The sequence below is a fragment of the Cucurbita pepo genome, chromosome 2, assembly GCF_057944985.1.
Source record: "Cucurbita pepo subsp. pepo isolate OVF chromosome 2, ASM5794498v1, whole genome shotgun sequence".
NCBI classification, from domain to species: domain Eukaryota; kingdom Viridiplantae; phylum Streptophyta; class Magnoliopsida; order Cucurbitales; family Cucurbitaceae; genus Cucurbita; species Cucurbita pepo.
Genome location: NC_141799.1, coordinates 12,622,095 through 12,641,042, shown reverse-complemented (window position 1 = coordinate 12,641,042; position 18,948 = coordinate 12,622,095). Strand labels below are relative to the sequence as shown.

At 33.6% G+C, this 18,948-nt stretch overlaps 2 protein-coding genes across 4 annotated transcripts; both read left to right on the top strand.

Moving 5' to 3' along the window:
* On the top strand, positions 1–3,568 carry LOC147793717 (uncharacterized). Of its 2 annotated transcripts, none has more exons than XM_087121754.1 (6): positions 1–74; positions 206–573; positions 919–1,009; positions 1,616–1,742; positions 1,892–2,059; positions 3,084–3,568. In XM_087121754.1, the coding sequence occupies exons 2-6, from the start codon at positions 206–208 to the stop codon at positions 3,248–3,250; spliced, it is 921 nt and encodes a 306-aa protein (XP_086977880.1). In that variant the 5' UTR covers positions 1–74; the 3' UTR covers positions 3,251–3,568. The 2 variants fall into 2 exon arrangements, with proteins under 2 accessions (XP_086977880.1, XP_086977881.1); XM_087121755.1 differs by having other exon boundaries at positions 3,087–3,562.
* Positions 3,569–4,410: 842 nt separating this feature from the next.
* LOC111786723 (Rab3 GTPase-activating protein catalytic protein) lies at positions 4,411–18,246 on the top strand. Of its 2 annotated transcripts, XM_023666961.2 has the most exons (22): positions 4,411–4,782; positions 5,033–5,076; positions 5,452–5,515; positions 6,145–6,259; positions 6,345–6,412; positions 6,498–6,595; positions 6,843–7,014; positions 7,548–7,767; positions 8,085–8,211; positions 9,622–9,731; positions 9,813–9,905; positions 10,258–10,386; positions 10,532–10,665; positions 12,191–12,280; positions 12,394–12,467; positions 12,894–13,080; positions 13,234–13,305; positions 13,886–13,925; positions 14,925–15,202; positions 16,037–16,214; positions 16,300–16,511; positions 17,839–18,246. In XM_023666961.2, exons 1-22 carry the CDS (start codon positions 4,723–4,725, stop codon positions 18,133–18,135), a joined length of 2,862 nt encoding a protein of 953 aa, XP_023522729.1. In that variant the 5' UTR covers positions 4,411–4,722; the 3' UTR covers positions 18,136–18,246. The 2 variants fall into 2 exon arrangements, with proteins under 2 accessions (XP_023522729.1, XP_086977585.1); XM_087121459.1 differs by lacking the exon at positions 5,452–5,515.
* Positions 18,247–18,948: the final 702 nt, after the last annotated feature.

Genomic DNA, 18,948 nt, shown 5'->3' with positions numbered 1-18,948 from the left:
ATTTTATAAACTCCATTTTTGTTCAAAATTAAAGCTTTTTTTTTTTTCTCTCGGTTTCTGTGGGAGAAAGATAAGTAAGAAAAAACCCATTTTTAATAATTATTACATAAAAAATATTTTGAAATTTAAAAAAAAATTAATTGTTTTTTGTTCTTAATTTTCTCATGATGTTCTTGGCTTCAATTTGTTCTTGGATTTGTTTCAGATGGAAGATTATAATTTGGAGCAAAATCATCATCCATGCAACTTTCAAGGGATTATGGAGATGTGTTCTGCGACTGTTTCGAACTCGCCGAGTAACGGCGGCGCCGACGACCGTCGTGTAATGAACGATAATTCGGTGTCGGCGTGGCGGAGGTCTTTTGTGGTGGGTAGTCAAGATGAAGCGGCGAGCAGCGGCGGGAAGGTGGCGGATGGTCGGTGGAGTAATGGGTTGTCTCGTTTCAGTAAGATTGGCGGCGGAGAGATGAGCTCCAGCGACGGTAAGGGGAATGTCGGCGACGGCGGGAATTCTGAGCAGATCTTGTTTGGTCGGAGTGTTGACCCTAATATGGATCCGAGGAAACTCAAACGGTGAACCCATTTTTTTTTTTTTTTTTATTTTGGATTTAATTTTATGTTTGGATTTTTAAATTTAACAAACAATTTTGGAAATTTTTTAAAATTTTGGTCGGATTTTTTTTTTTTTTTTGAAATTTTAAACTAGAAAATAAGCTTTTAATCAAATAATTATCAAGTTTTGAACAGTGAACAGTCTGCTCGTACTCATCAGTATCCTCTTTTTTTTTTTCTCTCTTTCAATTAGGGTTTGTTTCGAGCGGTCGAACAATCCACTCATAGAACGTTTCATCAGTAGACTCTTCTTTATAAGCGTTTTCTTTTTCGTTCTTCTAATTAGGGTTTTTTTTTTTCTCGTAGAATAATGTCGAATCGTGTTTCAGCTCAAAAATCAAGGCTGAAAAAGGTTCAATATGTAGCAGACATGGAAAGGAAGCTGAAAGCCTTGGAGGTATTTTTTTTTTTTTCATACTTGCTTAGAATGGTTCATATTTTTCACAATTTTTTTATTTTCCCAAGGTTTAAAAATTCTTGATATATTTAAATTTATTAACGAAAATAATGAAAAATAAATATAAAAAAGTTTGAATTCAGGAATTAAAACTTTAATTTAAATTTTCAATTTCTTGAATTTGAAATTTTATATCATGATTTTCGATTTTCGACCGTTGAAATGTTCTTATTTCCATTTCTAAATTTTATAGAAATTAATTTTAGCCGTTATACAATTGAATCATTAAAAATAATTTAAATTCGTTAAATTAAAAATATATATATTGGATGATGACATTTAGATCAAAACAAGACACGTCAATCAAATTAAAGTACATGTCGATCGTGTCGATGAATCAACACAAAATGTATTTAATTCGAATATTAACCGATTCTCAAATAATTTGGTAACTTTTAATGTTCTTTTAGCCAATAAAACTCGTTTGGCGTATCTTTTGAGGAAAAAAAATATTTTAAAAGTCATCTCGAGCTCTTGTTGAAACACGACTCAATTTATGCAAATATCAATAAAATAATATATATATATATATGATTATTATTGCAGGCACATATAGCAATTCTATCTCCTCAAGTGGAGCTGTACAAAAACCAGCAGCAAGTGTTGCAAATGGAGCAAAAGACGTTGAATCAGAAGATTTTGTGTTGCTCAAGGAACAAGCTCATGAGAGACGGTGACGTTTTGAATTTATTCAATTTTATGTTTTTTTTTTTTTAATTTTATTTTACGGGCACGAAGTAATATTTAACATTTTTTTTTTTAGTTTATCGACGTTTGGAAGTAGCTGTACTCGTGTTAATATTTGGTCGGTATGTTATGCAGCTGAAATTGAAGAAAACAAAGCTGAACTGAACAGGCTGAGGGAGCTCCATATGAAGCAGCAGCAGCAGCAGCAGCAGGCTGAAGCCGCCTGGGAGACTGCTTTCCAAATGCCGGCGGACCTTCATGCATCTGAGTTGAGCAACGTGGTCTCTCCCCCTCCCAATCAAGGTAATTTTTATTCCACTTTTAACCTTTTTTCGATCGTTATGAGTTTAATATTTTCATCCCCCGAACATCCGAACCTCTTAGATGTCAACCTGTTACACTGTTTTTGTTACTATTCGATGGGTAACTGAGCTAATCTATAATTTGAGAACCTTTAGGATCTTGGTCGTTATAGTTGGTCTTTAGAGGGTAACCGAGCTAATCTATAGTTTGTGAACTTTTAGGGTCTGGGTCGTTATAACTGGTCTTTAGAGGGTAACCGAACTAATCTTTAATTTGTGAACTTTTAGAATTTGGGTCGTTATAACTGTTCTTTAGAAGATAACCGAGCTAATCTATAATTTGTGAACTTTTAGGATCTGGGTCGTTATAACTGTTCTTTAGAGGATAACCGAGCTAATCTATAATTTCTGAACTTTTAGGATCTCGGTCGTTATAACTATTCTTTCGAGGACAATCGAGCTAATCTATAATTTGTGAACTTTTAGGATCTAGGTTGTTATAACTGTTCTTTAGAGGGTAACCGAGCTAATCTATAATTTGTAAACTTTTAAGATTTGAATTGTTATAACTAGTATTTAGAGGGTATTCGAGCTAATCTATAATTTGTAAACTTTTAAGATTTAGATGGTTATAACTGTTATTTAGAGGATAACTAAGCTAATCTATAACTTGTGAACTTTTAGGATCTGAGTGACTCTTTTAACTGTATTTAATAGTTCATAAGCTTTGCTAATTTATAATTTATAAACTTTTAGGATCTGGGCCGATATAACTGTTCTTTATATTTTAACTGTGTGTAATAGTTCATAAGCTTTTAGGAAGAAAAAGAAATTTACCGTTAAAATTACCATTAGAATTGGAGTCGTTTTTTTAAGAAATTTCAAACAGGTGAACTACTTATTAACGAAAAAATTACTTTATACTTTTACCCCAAAAAAATTACTTTACTTTTAAGAAAATTCATCTGACTTAAACATAATTGAATTAATCAAATAAATATACTGAATTATTTTTATTATGTCAGCAGTAGATAATGGAGAGAGGCCAGTAGGAGGAGATGGGCTGGGCCGGTTCAACCCAGGAACCCGTTATAAAACGGAGTACAAATGGATGCCAACACCTGGGCTTCGTCGAGTTTCTGAGCCCACTTCCAACCAATTGGGCCAACAACGAGTGGGAAAGCCCAACTAAAGCCACTGGGCCAGGTACCGGCCCCAGATTCACAACCGCAAATATAATAAATGAATTTGAGAACTTTTAAAAGAGTGAAATTGTCAAAAAAAAAAAAAAAAAAAAAAAAAAAAAAAAAAAAACTGTATCTAAACGATAAAATGGCATGGTATATTTTCAATTATAAATTTAGTTGGTTCCAAATTTAAATATCTACTTCTGGGTGAATTGTATATTTTTAATTGTTTTAATTGATTTTTTATATTGTTAATTATAATTGTAATTACATATTTTTATTTTAAAAATATTTTATTTTTTTATTCGAGAGTTGAACATAATTGGTTTTCTATATGAATTTCGACATTCTCGTTTTCTTGTTTTCGTATGTAATTTTCGTAGTCTTTCAATACAAACGTTTATTTAAAAAAAAATATATATATCAACGTTCACAAAATTCTTGGTTCCCATAGACTATAAGTTTTTCTGAGCAAAAAAACATGAATTTTTGAGTCGCCCACGATTAGTTTTCTCAACCCTATTTGTGTCTTGTACGTTGTGACCTTGCTATGCATATATGTACAGAGCAACAACGAGCGAGGTGACAACTTTATTTTTAGAAATGGGGTATATCGCTCGTGAATTATCCTAGATTAAGATTGTCTATCCCGATCCTAACTAACACGTAGAGATACATCAATTCCCAAGAAATCGTGTACCATTAGTGATGACCTAAAAACGATTTAATTTTCATTATGTAATCAGACAGTAAATTTGAATCCTAAATTATGATGGGTTTGCACGTTGATTTTTTTTTTGTTAGGTTAACTCAACGAATCCAATCAACTCAAATCAACCCAAAAATAGGGTTACAACATAACCCAAAACTCAACGAATCCAATCAACTCAAATCAACCCAAAAATAGGGTTACAACATAACCCAACTATACCCTATTTTAATTTACTATTAAAATTAAAAAAATATATAACGTTTGTAATTGATGTTAGTGATATGTTAGGATTAAAAAATGTTTGATAGTTGAGATTTACCGTATATTTATATTTTAGTTATTAATTTAACGCGTTTATAAAAATAATTTTTTTTTAGAATCAGATGGGTATACCTTTAGCGGTAAAATAATGAAGCAAAAAATATAAAGAGGAGTGGAAGTTTTAAGAATTTAAGGAAGAAATTGGCGTAAAAAACATGTCCAAAAGCAGTTTGATGATTAAGATACCCATTTTCTTTCGTTTTCTGAAATCTGAACTTTGAAAGTTCATCGTCTGAAGAAGAACAGGGAGATTATCTGAAAATTATCTCAATTCAGCTGGAGCATACCAGTTGTTCCTGATTCTCTTTTCTCTCCTCGCAATTCTCGAATCATTTTCGTTTGTTTTTTCGTATTGTAACTTAACAAGAGAAATCTCTCTGACTTCTGCATTCCGTTGATCCAATTTGCATGATTTGAGCCGCGATTTACTCCATCAGATCTCTAATGGCGTCCTCCAGCAAGGCTGAATCTAATGGAGAAGATGAAGCCATGGAAGACGAGGAGGTGTGTTTTTCTACTTTTTTCTCCTGTTAACTCTTATTGATCATTCAACATCGTAAATTGCCTTCATATGCTCCTGCTTATTTGGACCGTAATAGCTTACGACAATGGCAATTTGCTTTCGCATTTCGATTCATGTTTCTTTTGAGGCACTCTGGAGGTTTATTGGTCTGTAGGAATGTACTGATCTCAATTTTAGCCGACCGGAGTATAGGAACTGAGTATTTTCTTCATTTATGTGGCATTTGTTCAGGTTGAGCACTTCGATGATTTTACTATTGCGTCAACATGGGAAAGGTAGCTTCGCTAACCTCTTGATGAATCGAGATTACAGGAGTACTGTCTCTCGTCATTACTATGAATCTCTTTAGATTTTAAGTCCGATTGCAATTAAATTGAATACTAAACTCGCCGAGACTTTTCTCTATTTGGTGATGGAAAATGTACAAGTAGAAGCTCTCTGCACTAAAACTCTTTCAACTTGTAGAGTAAACTCTCCTTGAACTGAAGAAGAAGTTCTTCTATTAGGAGAGACTCGCTTCAATAGAGGACAATTTCTCAGTGGGCTAAAAAACAAGATAAAAGTAGAGGATATCATGATTTATGTTACCTCACTTTGTAAGTTGTATCAGGTGGAACTTGTTCTAATTGTCATGTTTATTTTCTCTTAAGATTCATTTCTGAAATAGAGGCAGTTTGTCGACAATGGATGTCGGATGGTCCAAATAATTTGTTGGTAAGTAATTTTCTCCGAAGGCCATGCTCTTCCATCTTCTATGTTTCTGAAACTATTATACAAGATTACATTTCAATTTTCCTGCAAATAGGTTATTTTGATATTGGGGGGAGATAATTTTCTTTGAATGTTCTCAATACCTCAAAAGCTTCACTTTTTGTTTTCCTTGCCTCCTAGAATAGGTTTATTATTCTTAGCTTCATTATTTTGTATTTTTCTTTCATTCATTTATTTTCTAAAATTCTTCGCGGCATCTTCAGATGGAATTTGTTCAAAAAATTATTATTATCATTATTCAAGAGAAAATAAAATGATGTCTGTATGATTATCTAGTTGGAAGGTTATCTTTTCTTTTCTCTTTTTTTGCCCTCCCATCAATGTTGCTGTTCATTGGGATGATTTATCCAATACAATAGAGTATTTAAAGAGTCTTAGTGAAATATCTATCTACCACATTGCATATGATTTGCTATTCTTAACAGCACGTCTGGCATTTTAGTATTCTTGGGTGGCCGCATGCAATTTTCTGCCGTCTATTTTCTTAATCATTTATCATTTTATTAATATATATATATATATATTTTTTTATTTTTTAATAATTTCATGCTATTTTTATTACTTGTCTGCAGAAAAAGGATGCAACTCCGTTAGAAATCTCAACTAACCTATATAAGGTTAAATCTGATCTTAAGTGTGATAATAAAAACTATTCGATGGAGTATTACTTTGGAAATAGCAAGCATGGTACTAGCGAATTCTCCCATAAAATTTAAAAGTTTAGTTTCATGTGTTGACGAGCCACCGTTATGCACTTACTTCTACTCGACAGGCAAAGTTGTGGACTGGGAATTAAGCTTGCATGAATTACAGTTATGCTTTGGGGTACAAGAGTTTTTGGTACGTTAGTACTCATGTTTTGCAGTTTGTATGAAATATTAATAAATTCACATATTTTATAGATATTTTCTATATATACCACCAGGTGATTGCTCCTCAAAGTATTAGTGGCGTAATTCTCGATTCACCTGAGGCCAGCAAGCTTTTAAGTGCAGTTGCCATTGCTTTGACAAACTGTTCCAGGTGGAGCTCTGATGTTGAAATTTCTTATATGGAACTCTTGATGAAGTGTTTATTTATTTTTTAATGATCCATTAGATTAATAAACTCACAAAGATTACAATCTTGTGGTAATTCATGGCCGCTGTTTGTTTGTTTCTTTTTTTTTTTTCCTGCTCTTTACCTGAACCTTTGACATTTTGATATTGGATAACATGCAAGATTTCTATAAAGTGTCTTAGACAATATCTATTTCTATGTGTGAATGCAGCTTTTGGCCAGCTTTTGTTCCAGTGCATGATCCATCGCGAAAAGCATATATTGGTATCCAAAATATGGGAACAACTTTTACTAGGAGATTTGAAGCAGATCGCATTGGTACCCAAGTGCCAATAAAACTTATGCATTTGGAAGGACTATATGAGTTGTTTGTTTCAAAGTTTGTAAGTTCTATGGATGCTTGTATTTCTTGCTAGTTTTTCTCAGACCATCACCTTAATTCTTGAACTTCACATTGTCACTATTGCACCTTCTCTTTTTCTTAGCATACCTGTTCGTTTTTCCTTTACAACTAAGTTGTTTTTTTTTTTTTTGTTTTTTTTAAATAAAAAAATTAGACTCTGATTTAACTTCACAAGAACACACAGGAGAGATATTTAAGGTCTGAAATATATTTTGGACCTAGCGAACCAAATATTGTTTTATAGTTATGTTACAAGTAGGTATTTACAATTTATGAATTTTCCCCATCTTATATATTTCTCCATTAAAGTAAAAAAAGAATCTTGATGTGGGGTGAACTTATCTAATTTCCATGTAACCTCCTATTATTCTTTATATTCACATGTTTAATCTTTACAAATATCTTTCTTTTTTCTTTTCATACTTTTCTTTTGCCTGCTGCTATTAGAAACTAGAGAGTTCTTAATGCAATTCTTAGTTTTCCCAAAACTATATAATTGTTCTCTTTTTGAAGGCCTACTCCTCCATGGACATTTCGATGAATCTCTTCAAAGTCCATTTTACCATGAAGCTGACCTTCAAAATTCTCTTATCTGACGACGACGACATCCGCAGAGATGATGCTGAGATGGCAGAATCAGTATACGAAAGTGCCGTTGGTACTAGTGGAAAAGGGCAATGGGATGATGACTGCCCATGGAGTGAGTGGTATTCCTCGGAAGATCCTGTGAAAGGTGAAAATATTTAAGATACTATCTCTCGTTCTCTCTTTGGCCATTTGAGGTTTGTGTATATATGATCATGTGATTAGGTTACCTCTGATATGCTGACATATTACTTCCTAAACAGCGATCAGAGTTTAAAATACCAGATATAATGGATTTGGCACCCCTTATTTTGTTCAATTTATTTGAAGTTTTATGAGCTTACATGTTCAAATATTCCAAGTTGATAAATCTCCCTTCATTTAGGCAGAAGTAAAGGGAAACGAGAGAATTATATTATATAGTCTCATTTAACATGGAGGATAATAGCTCTTGGATGTGCACAGGATTTGAATTGATTGCCTCATGGTCAGAGAAGATGGTAGAGAGCTCCTTGGAAATGGCTGAGTTGGAAAATTCTTCACCTCATGAAGCTAAGAAATGGATTTTGTTTCCAATTCTATCACCAAATATGTAAGAAGTGCAATGTTTGGTTGGATATATAATTTTTTTTTCCCGTAAAACCATGAACATACTTGTACGGTACACCATTATTTTGAAAGCTTGACAACAGATCAAAAAGAAAAATCTTAGCTCTTGACAAATAGAAAAAAGCTTCTATTTTGTGATATTCTCATTTTTATGCTTAGATATGACTGTTCAAATATATGACGGTACTAGAGTTTAGTTCCCTTTTTTTTTTTTTTTTTTTTTTAGTACAAAGCATTCATTTACAAAATGAATGAAATAAGCCAATGAGATTGCGGAAGGACCCTTTTGAACGACAAGGAGGAGCCACCAAAATTTAGCACCCCAAACTTGTTAAGGATTTCTTTCCACCGCCTGGGAGGTTCTATTCCATTTCCTCTTGTGAAAAACTTTCCACAAAACTACTCCAACAAAATTTTACTAAATAATTTTTCTGTTCCTTTGATTGTGGTGCAAGAGATAGGGTAGAGAAACCCAGTGATTAAAGTGACTGCAATTTGTTAAAAAAAATTCTAGGTTACGAGGCAGTAAGTGAACACGTCTTTCCACAATTTCACACAAAATTTCTTCGTATTCTAGAGTATCATAGAGGTAAGGAATAACATCAATAAAAATTTAAACAATCAGTCAAAGTAGAAAAAACACTCATTGATTTTAAATGATGAATTATGCATATTCTGTGCATGACATTTTTCTCATTGTACGCTTTTGCTGAAGGTTTGATATCATGTTTTTGTTAATGTGATTGCATTTTGTATACGTTTCTTTAAATAATGAAGTTTCTTATATGGTTCGTAATTTCCTGCTGTTTTCTTTTACGATGTTTCATTGTTTGTTGCATGTTACTTGAGTATTGATTTTACTTTGTTGCCGATCCTAAACAAATGAGAATTTGATCAAGAATTTTATGTATAAAATTTGTTAAATTACAAATTTAGTCATTGAGTTTTGAGGTTTGTATCTACTTGATTTTTTAACTTTCATAATTACAAAATTTAGACTATGGTCTTTTGAATTTTTTAAAATTCATGGATCTGCTAGAATTTGTTTTTGATATTTTAGGATTCTGTTATAGACAAAATTCAAATTTATATCTAATTGATCAATTAGTTATAAAAAATTTCAAATTTGTCAGGTACTTATCAGACACAATTGGAAGTTCAAAAACTAATTAGATATAAAATTAAAAGTTTTGGAACCTATTGGACACTTAATGTTCAAGGACCAAATGTACACAAACCTCGAAGTTAAAGGGGCTGAACTTCTAATTTAAACTATAAAATTTCATATGAGGGCAAAAATCATATGTGTTGACTACTGATTTTTGTAGGTACCTTGTAGTTCTACTTCGTCTAGAAATCTTAATTTATTTTTTATTTTTTCATGATTATTTAGAACTGATACCACCATGGGAAACAGAGTTGGATTTTCCTCTCAGTTGTATCTTCTAATTGATGCATTAGATATGTCCTTCCAAGCACAATTTATGGAAGATTTTGTCTCAGGTAAGTATTGTTCGTAACCATGCAGTTACATGTAAATGTTTAGTTTTAATACGTACTCCGTCCTCTTTTTTGTTTTGGCAGTTGAGAACCCAGGTTCAGATAATTTTAAGTCTTCTACAGCAGTACCTCCACCCACAGTTATTGATCGTGTGCTTAAAGAACTCTTTCATGAAGGTAAAAGTGGCAAACTTTAAAAAAACATGAATATGCTCATCACAGCATCCATGAAAATCGTAACCAATTGCATCTTTCAGAATTCAGACACCTTTTAGCTGTTTATGGCTTAAGTAGCCGGTGATAGCTGTCCTTATTATGTCAGTCATTTATAAATTTCTCAGTATATCGAGTTTGCAGCTTATTAACAAATCTCCAGTGCATTCCCGCCTTAGATGGGAGCTGCAATGGAGACACATTATTGTCTATTGAGCTATGTGTCCAAGAACATAGTTCAGAGGATTAGTAAGATCGAGGTTGATGCTTAACAGTGATGTTGTATGATATATAATCATCCATTTATGACGTGCAGGAAAAAAATCCCCTTATTTTGCCAAGGGTGAGCATAGGACTTCTCAAGCAATTAAAGCTGCAGCCCTCGATTCTCTTTTTGCACAGTTTTGTTTACATGTTCTATGGTTTGGAAACTGCAACATACGAGGTATGGTTCCCCATACTGGCTCTCTCATGTAAAATCTAGTGGATAGGAGAATAAATACTAGCACATTCAGTTGTTGACATGTTTCTTCAGTCTATTGGTTTCATTTTTTTCTTATTGTATATGTATCTATGTAATGAATTTACAGCAATAGCTACGCTGTGGGTTGAGTTTGTTAGAGAAGTCCGGTGGTGTTGGGACGAGGTACAACCTTTGCCACGAATGCCAATCAGCAGTTCAATTGACCTTTCTAGTTGTTTGATAAACCAAAAACTTCAGATGGTAATTATTTACATCTTCTAAAGACTTATTTTAGAAACTTCCTCCATGCACTTTTTTATACAACGTAGCTTTTTCTTTCTTTCTTTCTTTTTTTTTTTGGGGGGGGGGGGGGGGGGGGGGGGGTATTTGTGCACTTTATGTCCGGCATTGACAGTTCAAATATCTGCAGTTTGGTATTATTGGTGAATGTGACTCCATAGTAAGATGTGTTTAAGCCAGTCTTGGGTGACATCATCTCTTTGGGTGGTAACACGACCTTAGCTGTAGGTTCTCTGTTGTATAAGTTCGGGATTCTTTTGGGATTAGTTTGTGATATTTTATTTGAAAGCTTTGTGCCGTTAACTTTTCTGTTTTAATGGTAAAATAATAGGAAATAAAAAGAAAATAGAAGAACAACTGTTGAAATTTGCAGGATTATTAGCTGGAATACACAAGCCTCCACGCAAGGAATATCTGCTGGAAATTTATTGAATTGTAGCTTAATGTCCTGATGCTTGTGGAAAAATTTACAGCAGTTGTATTAGGAGAACAGAGAACATATCTCATGTAGAACCTGACGAGAACTTAAAATCTCTTTTGAATTTGTAAATTTAATTACAAAAAGGATTTTATTGGGCCGGAGACTTCTAATTGAACTAAAAATAGCTTTTCTATATGCCCTCATGTGAAATATTGCGTTTCCTAACAAAATGCCAGACCTCCTCTCCTCTATCTTTTGGAAAAGGACACTCTTCCGAAGATGAGAAAAAGACTGGATTTAATATTAACAAGGTTCCCTTTTGGAAGCTTTAACTTGAGAAAACCAACTGCGTCTTCAACAACACTTTGGAGCCCTTTGACACTTTTTTTTTAATTTGGTTTTCTTTAACTTTATATTGGTGTAAATGCAAGCCGCCTCTCCCACTTCTGTACTTTCATCCGTAATCCTACCTTGGGCTAGGGTTCTTCATCTTTTTTTTTTTTCCTAGCATATTTCATTTGTCAATTGGAAAGATTATTCTTTCTTTTGGTTTGCAAGAGTGGAGAGCTATGAGCCCTGGGTGCTGGGAGGAGAGTTTAATGTGGTAAGGCGATCTTGGGAGGGGGCATTTACCTAAAGACTATGAGGTTGAAAAACTGTTCTTCTCCCTTATTATTTACTTTTGTCAAGTTGATCTGCTTTGGAATATTGTATTTTGTTGATCTTCCTTGGAGAAAGAGATTTTATGGGTTGAGGTGGTCCGAGCCTTCCTTTGGTGTCTTCATATGGAAAGTAACAATAGAGATTTCATCAACAAATCTCTCCCATCTGAAAGATTTTTTGAAAAATACTTTTTTTTTCAGGCTTTTAGTAGGTGTAAATATTTTTTCCTTTCACCGACTACAGCTTAAATGACCTGATGAAAAAAATGGATTACCTCTACTCCAGTTTTCGAGTTATTCCTCTTTCATTCTATCATTGAAACATGCGTTTCTCATAAAAACAGCATATCACTTCAAAGGCGGGAGAAAAAAAAAACTAATTTGATTTTTGGTGGCTCTGCAGCTGGCTATATGCATCGAGAGGAAGCATCAGTCTATTGAGGAGTTTCAGGATTGTCTTGAGAGCCAGGATCCCGAATCTCCTCGTGCTGAGGTCACAACATTGTTATTTTCTTATTGCTATTTTAATGCCATCAACTTTCTACAATGTCCAAGTTGCTCTTTGTTGTTGACCTGGAAGAAACATTGAAATTACCGTACTGGCAGGAAGATGGTCCAGTTTCCGAGGATGTATCCACTATGCAGACACCTGGTGAAAATTTTGATGGGAAATGTGACAGGTGAAATAAGAAGTGAGAGCTCTTCGGTTTTACTTAATTGAAGAATAGATACTATTTTATACCATCAATAAATTTATTTCATATTAATATATTACACCATTTTTTTAAAGAAACTTCAGATGTGTTCTTCTGAATAAAACCATTTCCTTCCTGTCCTCATACTTCATTTATTACCGACATTAATCCAACAGACACTTAAATTTGCGGTCACAATGTTTGGCACACGATAGATAGTAATTCTAGGATTGTGATAGATATTCTCAGGGTTTAATGGAGACAGGGCTGAGAATTTCTGATGTTAGATTGTATTGGTTAGGGCTACTGCTGATCTGCTACATTCGCTACATGAATTCTTGGAATTGTAGTTTAAATTAAATCAAACATGGTTTCTTTTTTTATTTCATTTTTTTTGGACAAAATATGCAGCCATTTGTCTCCAGAGGTTGAGTTTGAATCTAAAGCAAATCTGTTCGAAGAGAGAACCAAGTCTGAAGATGTGATATCATTTACCGATCAAAAGTCTACAGACTCAACGAGACGTGGTTCAGCTGGCATAGTAGGAACCATGATGCTTCTCAATTCATACCAGAGTATGCATGCTCCATTCACCCAGGTTTTTTTCCAAACTTCCATTCCAATTCGTATATATGCTCATGCGGGGGCACACACACGTTGATCTTATTACACCCACTCTGAAATCTTGTGTTCTATCCGGGTTGAATTAAAAAAAAAAAGGATTTATTTATCTTTAATTTTGTTATTATAGGATGCACCACTCATGACGGAGGACATGCATGAAGAAAGGCTCCAAGCTGTGGAGGCCTTCGGTGATTCATTTGTTAGTGCCTCTTACAAGATTCCAGCTATTGCATCTTATATTTTTTCCCCCACAAATTTAATTGATGACATCTTTGTTTATAACACTTCCATGACTGACATTACTGAGAAGAGTGAACTTCAAATGTACTAAGTATTACAGTCCTGAGCTGGAATATAGCTCTGGCGGAAGAAAATTCAAGATTAAGATAGTAAACTCCAAATGTCTACGGTGATCGTAATTTGAAATTCTCAGTCGAAGTCATCAGTAATTCATTTTGAAGAATGTTGGTTTTACATTAGCACAGATTTTTCCTTCAACCATTGTTATATGATAAAATTGGATTCTTGTGGTTTGGAGAAAGTTAAAATTTATCAAACTATAGGAACTCATTCTAACATTTTAAACCATAGGGACTAACCAAATTTGTAATTTAACTATAGAATTTTTTGTATTTATGTTTGGATGATGACCTTTATACTGTTCCGTACCTGCAATTTCTTCCATCAAAACAATGACTTACTTTGTTTTTTTTTTCTCTTACATTAATTTACTTTGCTTGGAAGATTCTTAACCAAATTATAATTGTATTCTGTGACAGGATTTTTCTGCTCAGTTGGAAAAAGATATTCTATCTTCAGGTGATAACTTTAAACGATTTTCTGCTACCATTACTGCATCTGCATTGGCCTTGGCTCTTATTAACTGAAATCTTGGGAAAAAGAACCTAATTAAGGAATGTTTTGTTAATAAAAATTTCTTTTAATGACCAGTATTTTTTTCTATCAAAATTTATTACAGTGTGGGGAGTATGTGATGTAAACTTGCATTAAGCTGTTTAAACATGTCACTTTTTTAAACCGTGAGGACCAAATAGAAATTAAATTTAAATCTCAAGAACCAAAAGTGTTAGTTTTGAAACACAGAAACTAGATTTTTATTTGGGAGAAAAAATATATTTTACACTTTAATAAATAAGTTATCACTATGCTACTAAACACTAAGTTTCTTGCATTTCCCTACTTATTGATTTAGATATAGCCATACAGTTACTAGAGGAGAACATGTTAAAGGGAAAAATGAATAAATTATTAGAACAAATTACGTACATATCAATTAACTAACTAAGCTTTTGGTTTAGGTGAAAGGTCTAGTGTCTGAGTGTTCTTTTGCCATATTGGTTTACAAAATGTAGTCATTTATAGCGAACCAAAGATGATTAACTTAACTGTTTGAGTGTTCTTTTGCCATATTGGTTTACAAAATGTAGTCATTTATAGCGAACCAAAGATGATTAACTTAACTGATTCCAAGAATGGAAGTTATGGTGGTTGCAACTTTACTCTGACCACTGTTTTAGTAATTGTAATATTTAAGGATCAAATTCTCATTTTTTAATGCTCACATTTTAATTGATCTTAAATCTGATTGTTTTTCGTACTACAAGACCTTGCTGCGAGAAGACAGAAATCTAAAGTCCATTTGTGTTGATGTAGTATCTTCTTATTGTGATGTGCCAAGTGTACAATTCTTTTCCCATTAAAAAAAATTTGTTTGTATTTCAGTTTTTCTTCTCTCTGTGCCATAGTTTAGTGTAACTGCAATATTCTAGTAAATAATATTTTTGGAATTTTGAGCAGACATGTCAGCATTTAAAGCAGCAAACCCTGATGGTGTCTTTGAAGACTTTATTCGGTGGCATTCACCGAGAGATTGGGAGGATTCTGATCCCAAGGGTGAGGGTTTACCAAATGGCTCAGCTACGGAAACTTCTAAGGATAACTGGCCTCCTCGAGGACATTTGTCGAAAAGAATGTCTGAACATGGGAATTTATGGCGACAACTATGGAATGATGCACCTGCCTTGCCTGTTTCAGAGCAGAAGTCGCTGCTGGATCCGAATAGAGAAGGGGAAAAGGTATATTTATTAGATATATAAACTCATGTTTTTGTTCTTTCTGAATTTTGAAACATTGTGGTTGGGAAGATGTGTTGTCGTAGAATAAGGACAATCATGGCTTCCCAGAGTTACTTAAGTTTCAAAGCATTTATGACAGACAAATAATTAGGAAAAACAAAACCTACGTTTTTAGGGATTAACAGCTTCATCCAAATTGCACGCCAATATTGCATTTAGTAATTGGTCTACAACCATGTTAATGTGGTAAGTTTAAGAAGAATCCATCAGTAAGTAGCTCCGAAAGGTTAAGGGGCAGACTAACCTTCGGAACTTTAGTATGACTGCAGATTTGTGTTCAGCCGAAGAATGGTTCAAGTACTATTACTGCATATGTGGACTTCAATTAATGCACTTTAACCAAAGCAATTTGATGTTGAATAATAACCAAGATAAGACTTCTCCTTTCAATCTTTTTTGCGAAAATGTACAGTTTGCTGCCTCCTCTTGGAATGCTTTACATAATTCTTTTGGTAACACAGTGCTCGCTCATCAATTAAGACTAGAGGCTCTTTATTTATTTACCTCCAAACTAGGGTTAGGGACCCTTCATATCTAAGGCCTTGAGGCGGTGCGTTTCTCTTTTGATGATATATATTCCTTTCTTTGTTTCCCATCAGAAAAAAAGAAAAAAAAAAGAAAAAGAAAGAAAGAAACTTCATGTGTGCGCCTGGATTGTGGAAAGTGGGAAGCTGTAATTAATAGTATTTTTTATTGAGTTTGCCTTTATGTACTAATAAACCCTGTACTTTTGAGTTCATAGTTTTGTTGTTCATGACATCTCGAATTCTGCAGATTCTCCACTACCTGGAGACATTACGACCACATCAATTACTTGAACAAATGGTTTGTACTGCCTTCAAAGCTGGAGCAGATACATTAAGTCAGACTAGCTATGGAGGATTGAAACTGATGAAAGCTAAAATGGATCAACTTTACTCTACTATGGCATCTGTTTTGAAGTTCTTGCAAGGTAGACAAATATATAATCTTCATGTTTTTTTATTACAATCATTTTCCTTTGAAGCCCATGTTTATGTCATGCAAGTATGCTGCAGGAAATCGTTTGTCTGCTGAGAGTGAGGTTATTGATGACCTAAGACGATTATGTGTTGTTTTTGAGCACGTGGAAAAGTTGATGGCTCTTGCAGCTTCTCTCCATCGTAAATTATTACAGGCACCTCGTCTGTCTGAAGCAATCTTCAAAGACTACTACGAATTTTACCTGCCAAGAATGGGAACTGGCATGTCGAGCAATAAATTTGAAACGGTAATCATTTTATAGGCTTTCCTGAGAAAAAGGGCCTTATACTTGAAAATTTTCCATTTCAATAATATTATGGTTTCTTACGCCCCGTTTGATAACCATTTGGCTTTGGTTTTTGAAAATTATGCTTGTTTTCTTCTTATTTCTTTACAACTTTTGGTTTTTGAAAATTGTGCTGGTTTTCTTCTTATTTCTTTACCACTTTTGGTTTTTGAAAATTGTGCTTGTTTTCTCCTTATTTCTCTACCATGAGTTTCTCCTTTTTTAAGAATTCATTTGAGCCAAATTTCAAAAACAAAAACAAATTCTTGAAAACACTTTTTTTTTTTTTTAAACAGTTTTTATAACCTTACATGTGTAGATAACAAAACTAGGAAATCCATAGGTGAAAGTAATATTTATAGGTATTTTTTATTTTTTTTTAAAAAAGGCCAAATGGTTATGAAATGGGGCCTTAAATATTCAAATTTAGGTAAATATATACTTTAGTCTTTAATGTTTAGATAATTCTTTAATAGTCACTATTATTTTAGAAGTTTTAATTTAGTCCCTCACCGTTGAAAATTGTTGAAAATTTTTGAAATTAGCTAATGATAAACTTACATGACATAATACTATTTAGTGAAACTATAGAATTGAGAGGAGAAGAAGATTCATCTAAGAAAATAAATTTCAAAATTTCTACCAATTTTCAAGAAAATTTGGGGAGGATTTTGAAACATTTCTCTTTGATATTCTTTTTCCTCTAAATGTCCACCTTTACCTTTTCATTAAGAGTACTATGCAATGAAGGTTTATCATCACCTGGATATTATAAATTTGCTCCATATGATTTGGAGAAAGTTTTAGCTACTAGGATTGATTTTAAAGTTAGAATCATGTCTCTATGTTTTGATAAAACTTCATAAACAGTCTTTATAGTTTCTATTTATGAGGATTTTATCAAATCATATTGAACTAATTCTAACATTTAAAACTATAGAAACTAAATTTTGACTCTCAAAACTATAGGGATCAAATTGGTAATTTAACCTAAAATTTTCCAGCAATGAGGGACTAAGAAGACCATAAGAGATTAGATTGAAACATTTTAAACAATAGGGACTGAATTGAAAGAATACCCAAACGTTTGGGATTAAAACACACACACACACACATATATAGCCTCAAATTTAATATATAAGAAAAACTTCTCCAAACTGAAGTTAAATCTACACTTGTTCTCGTTATGTTGGTCATAACCTCTCATTATGATCATCCTGGATAAAACATTTTAACCTCAGCTCGAGTCTGGTACTGACTTTCACTTCTAAATGTGTTTCATTCTTAGGAGTTTAACAAAAAGCAGCTAGTAAGAAGCCATGAAAGAGGGGCGATATCAAGCCTTTTCACTCCTCCTACAGCCAGTCAATCATGGAGGAAGGTCTTGAGCATGGGTAACCTTTTCAATGGCCACGAACCAATCCTCAGGGAGATCATCTTTTCACTGCGAGATCGTGTGAGTGGAAACCATTATGCAGATTCGACCCCTACAGCTCGAGGAGAGGCAATAGAGACTCATCGAATGTACATAAGCGGTACTTCTAACGACCTCCGTGTAGCTCTCTCTGTTACTTCATGCGATTAAATCTCTTTCTTTGTTTTAAAAAATCAAAACGCTTAGCTATATTATTTATTGATTTTGATTGATCACCACCAAATTTAGGTTTGCCTTACTGATCATATAGATTTCACCAAATCCTTCACGAGTAGAGCTGTATTGCACAACGTTTTTGTGTGTGTATGTGTGAAAAAATAAAGTAACTTATTTAGAGATTATGAGTGTAGGGAGTTAGGTGGTCATATATCTCAGTGATAACATTTAAAATTCCTTTTCATTAAAAATATCCCTTCATAATTTTGTGGGGTCTGGTAGTGCTGGCTTTAATGGCTTTTAAGTCAGCATCACAAGGAAATAGATCCTTTCATCCTTGGGAGAAAAAATGGAGATGAATGGTGGGTGGGAAGTAATAAATAGCATAAGGACATGTGTACTGCTACACATTTGAGGTTCATCAGTGCTTTCACACAGGATCATGCCCCACCCACCCTCTTACATATGATTCCCTTGAGGGAGAAAAGAAGAAAGAAGAGTGTAGTATTCAGTTAATGACAACTACCCCTAATTTGGTCTGTGGTTATTGGGGCAAGTTAAAGAAGTTTTGTGATAGAGGTTCAAATCTCATGATGGTCACTACCTACTATCCATACTATCTACTTCTAGATATTAGGATTCCATGGATTTTTAACAATTATCTCGTGAAATTAGTTGTGGGTACATTTAAGGTGCCATACTCTTACGGTTGTTATCAATCTATGAGCATGTAGGCTAGTTTATCTGCATCTCGACTATTCTCATGAGACAACTATTTGACCTTCCAGCTCTATATAATTCTTGAGC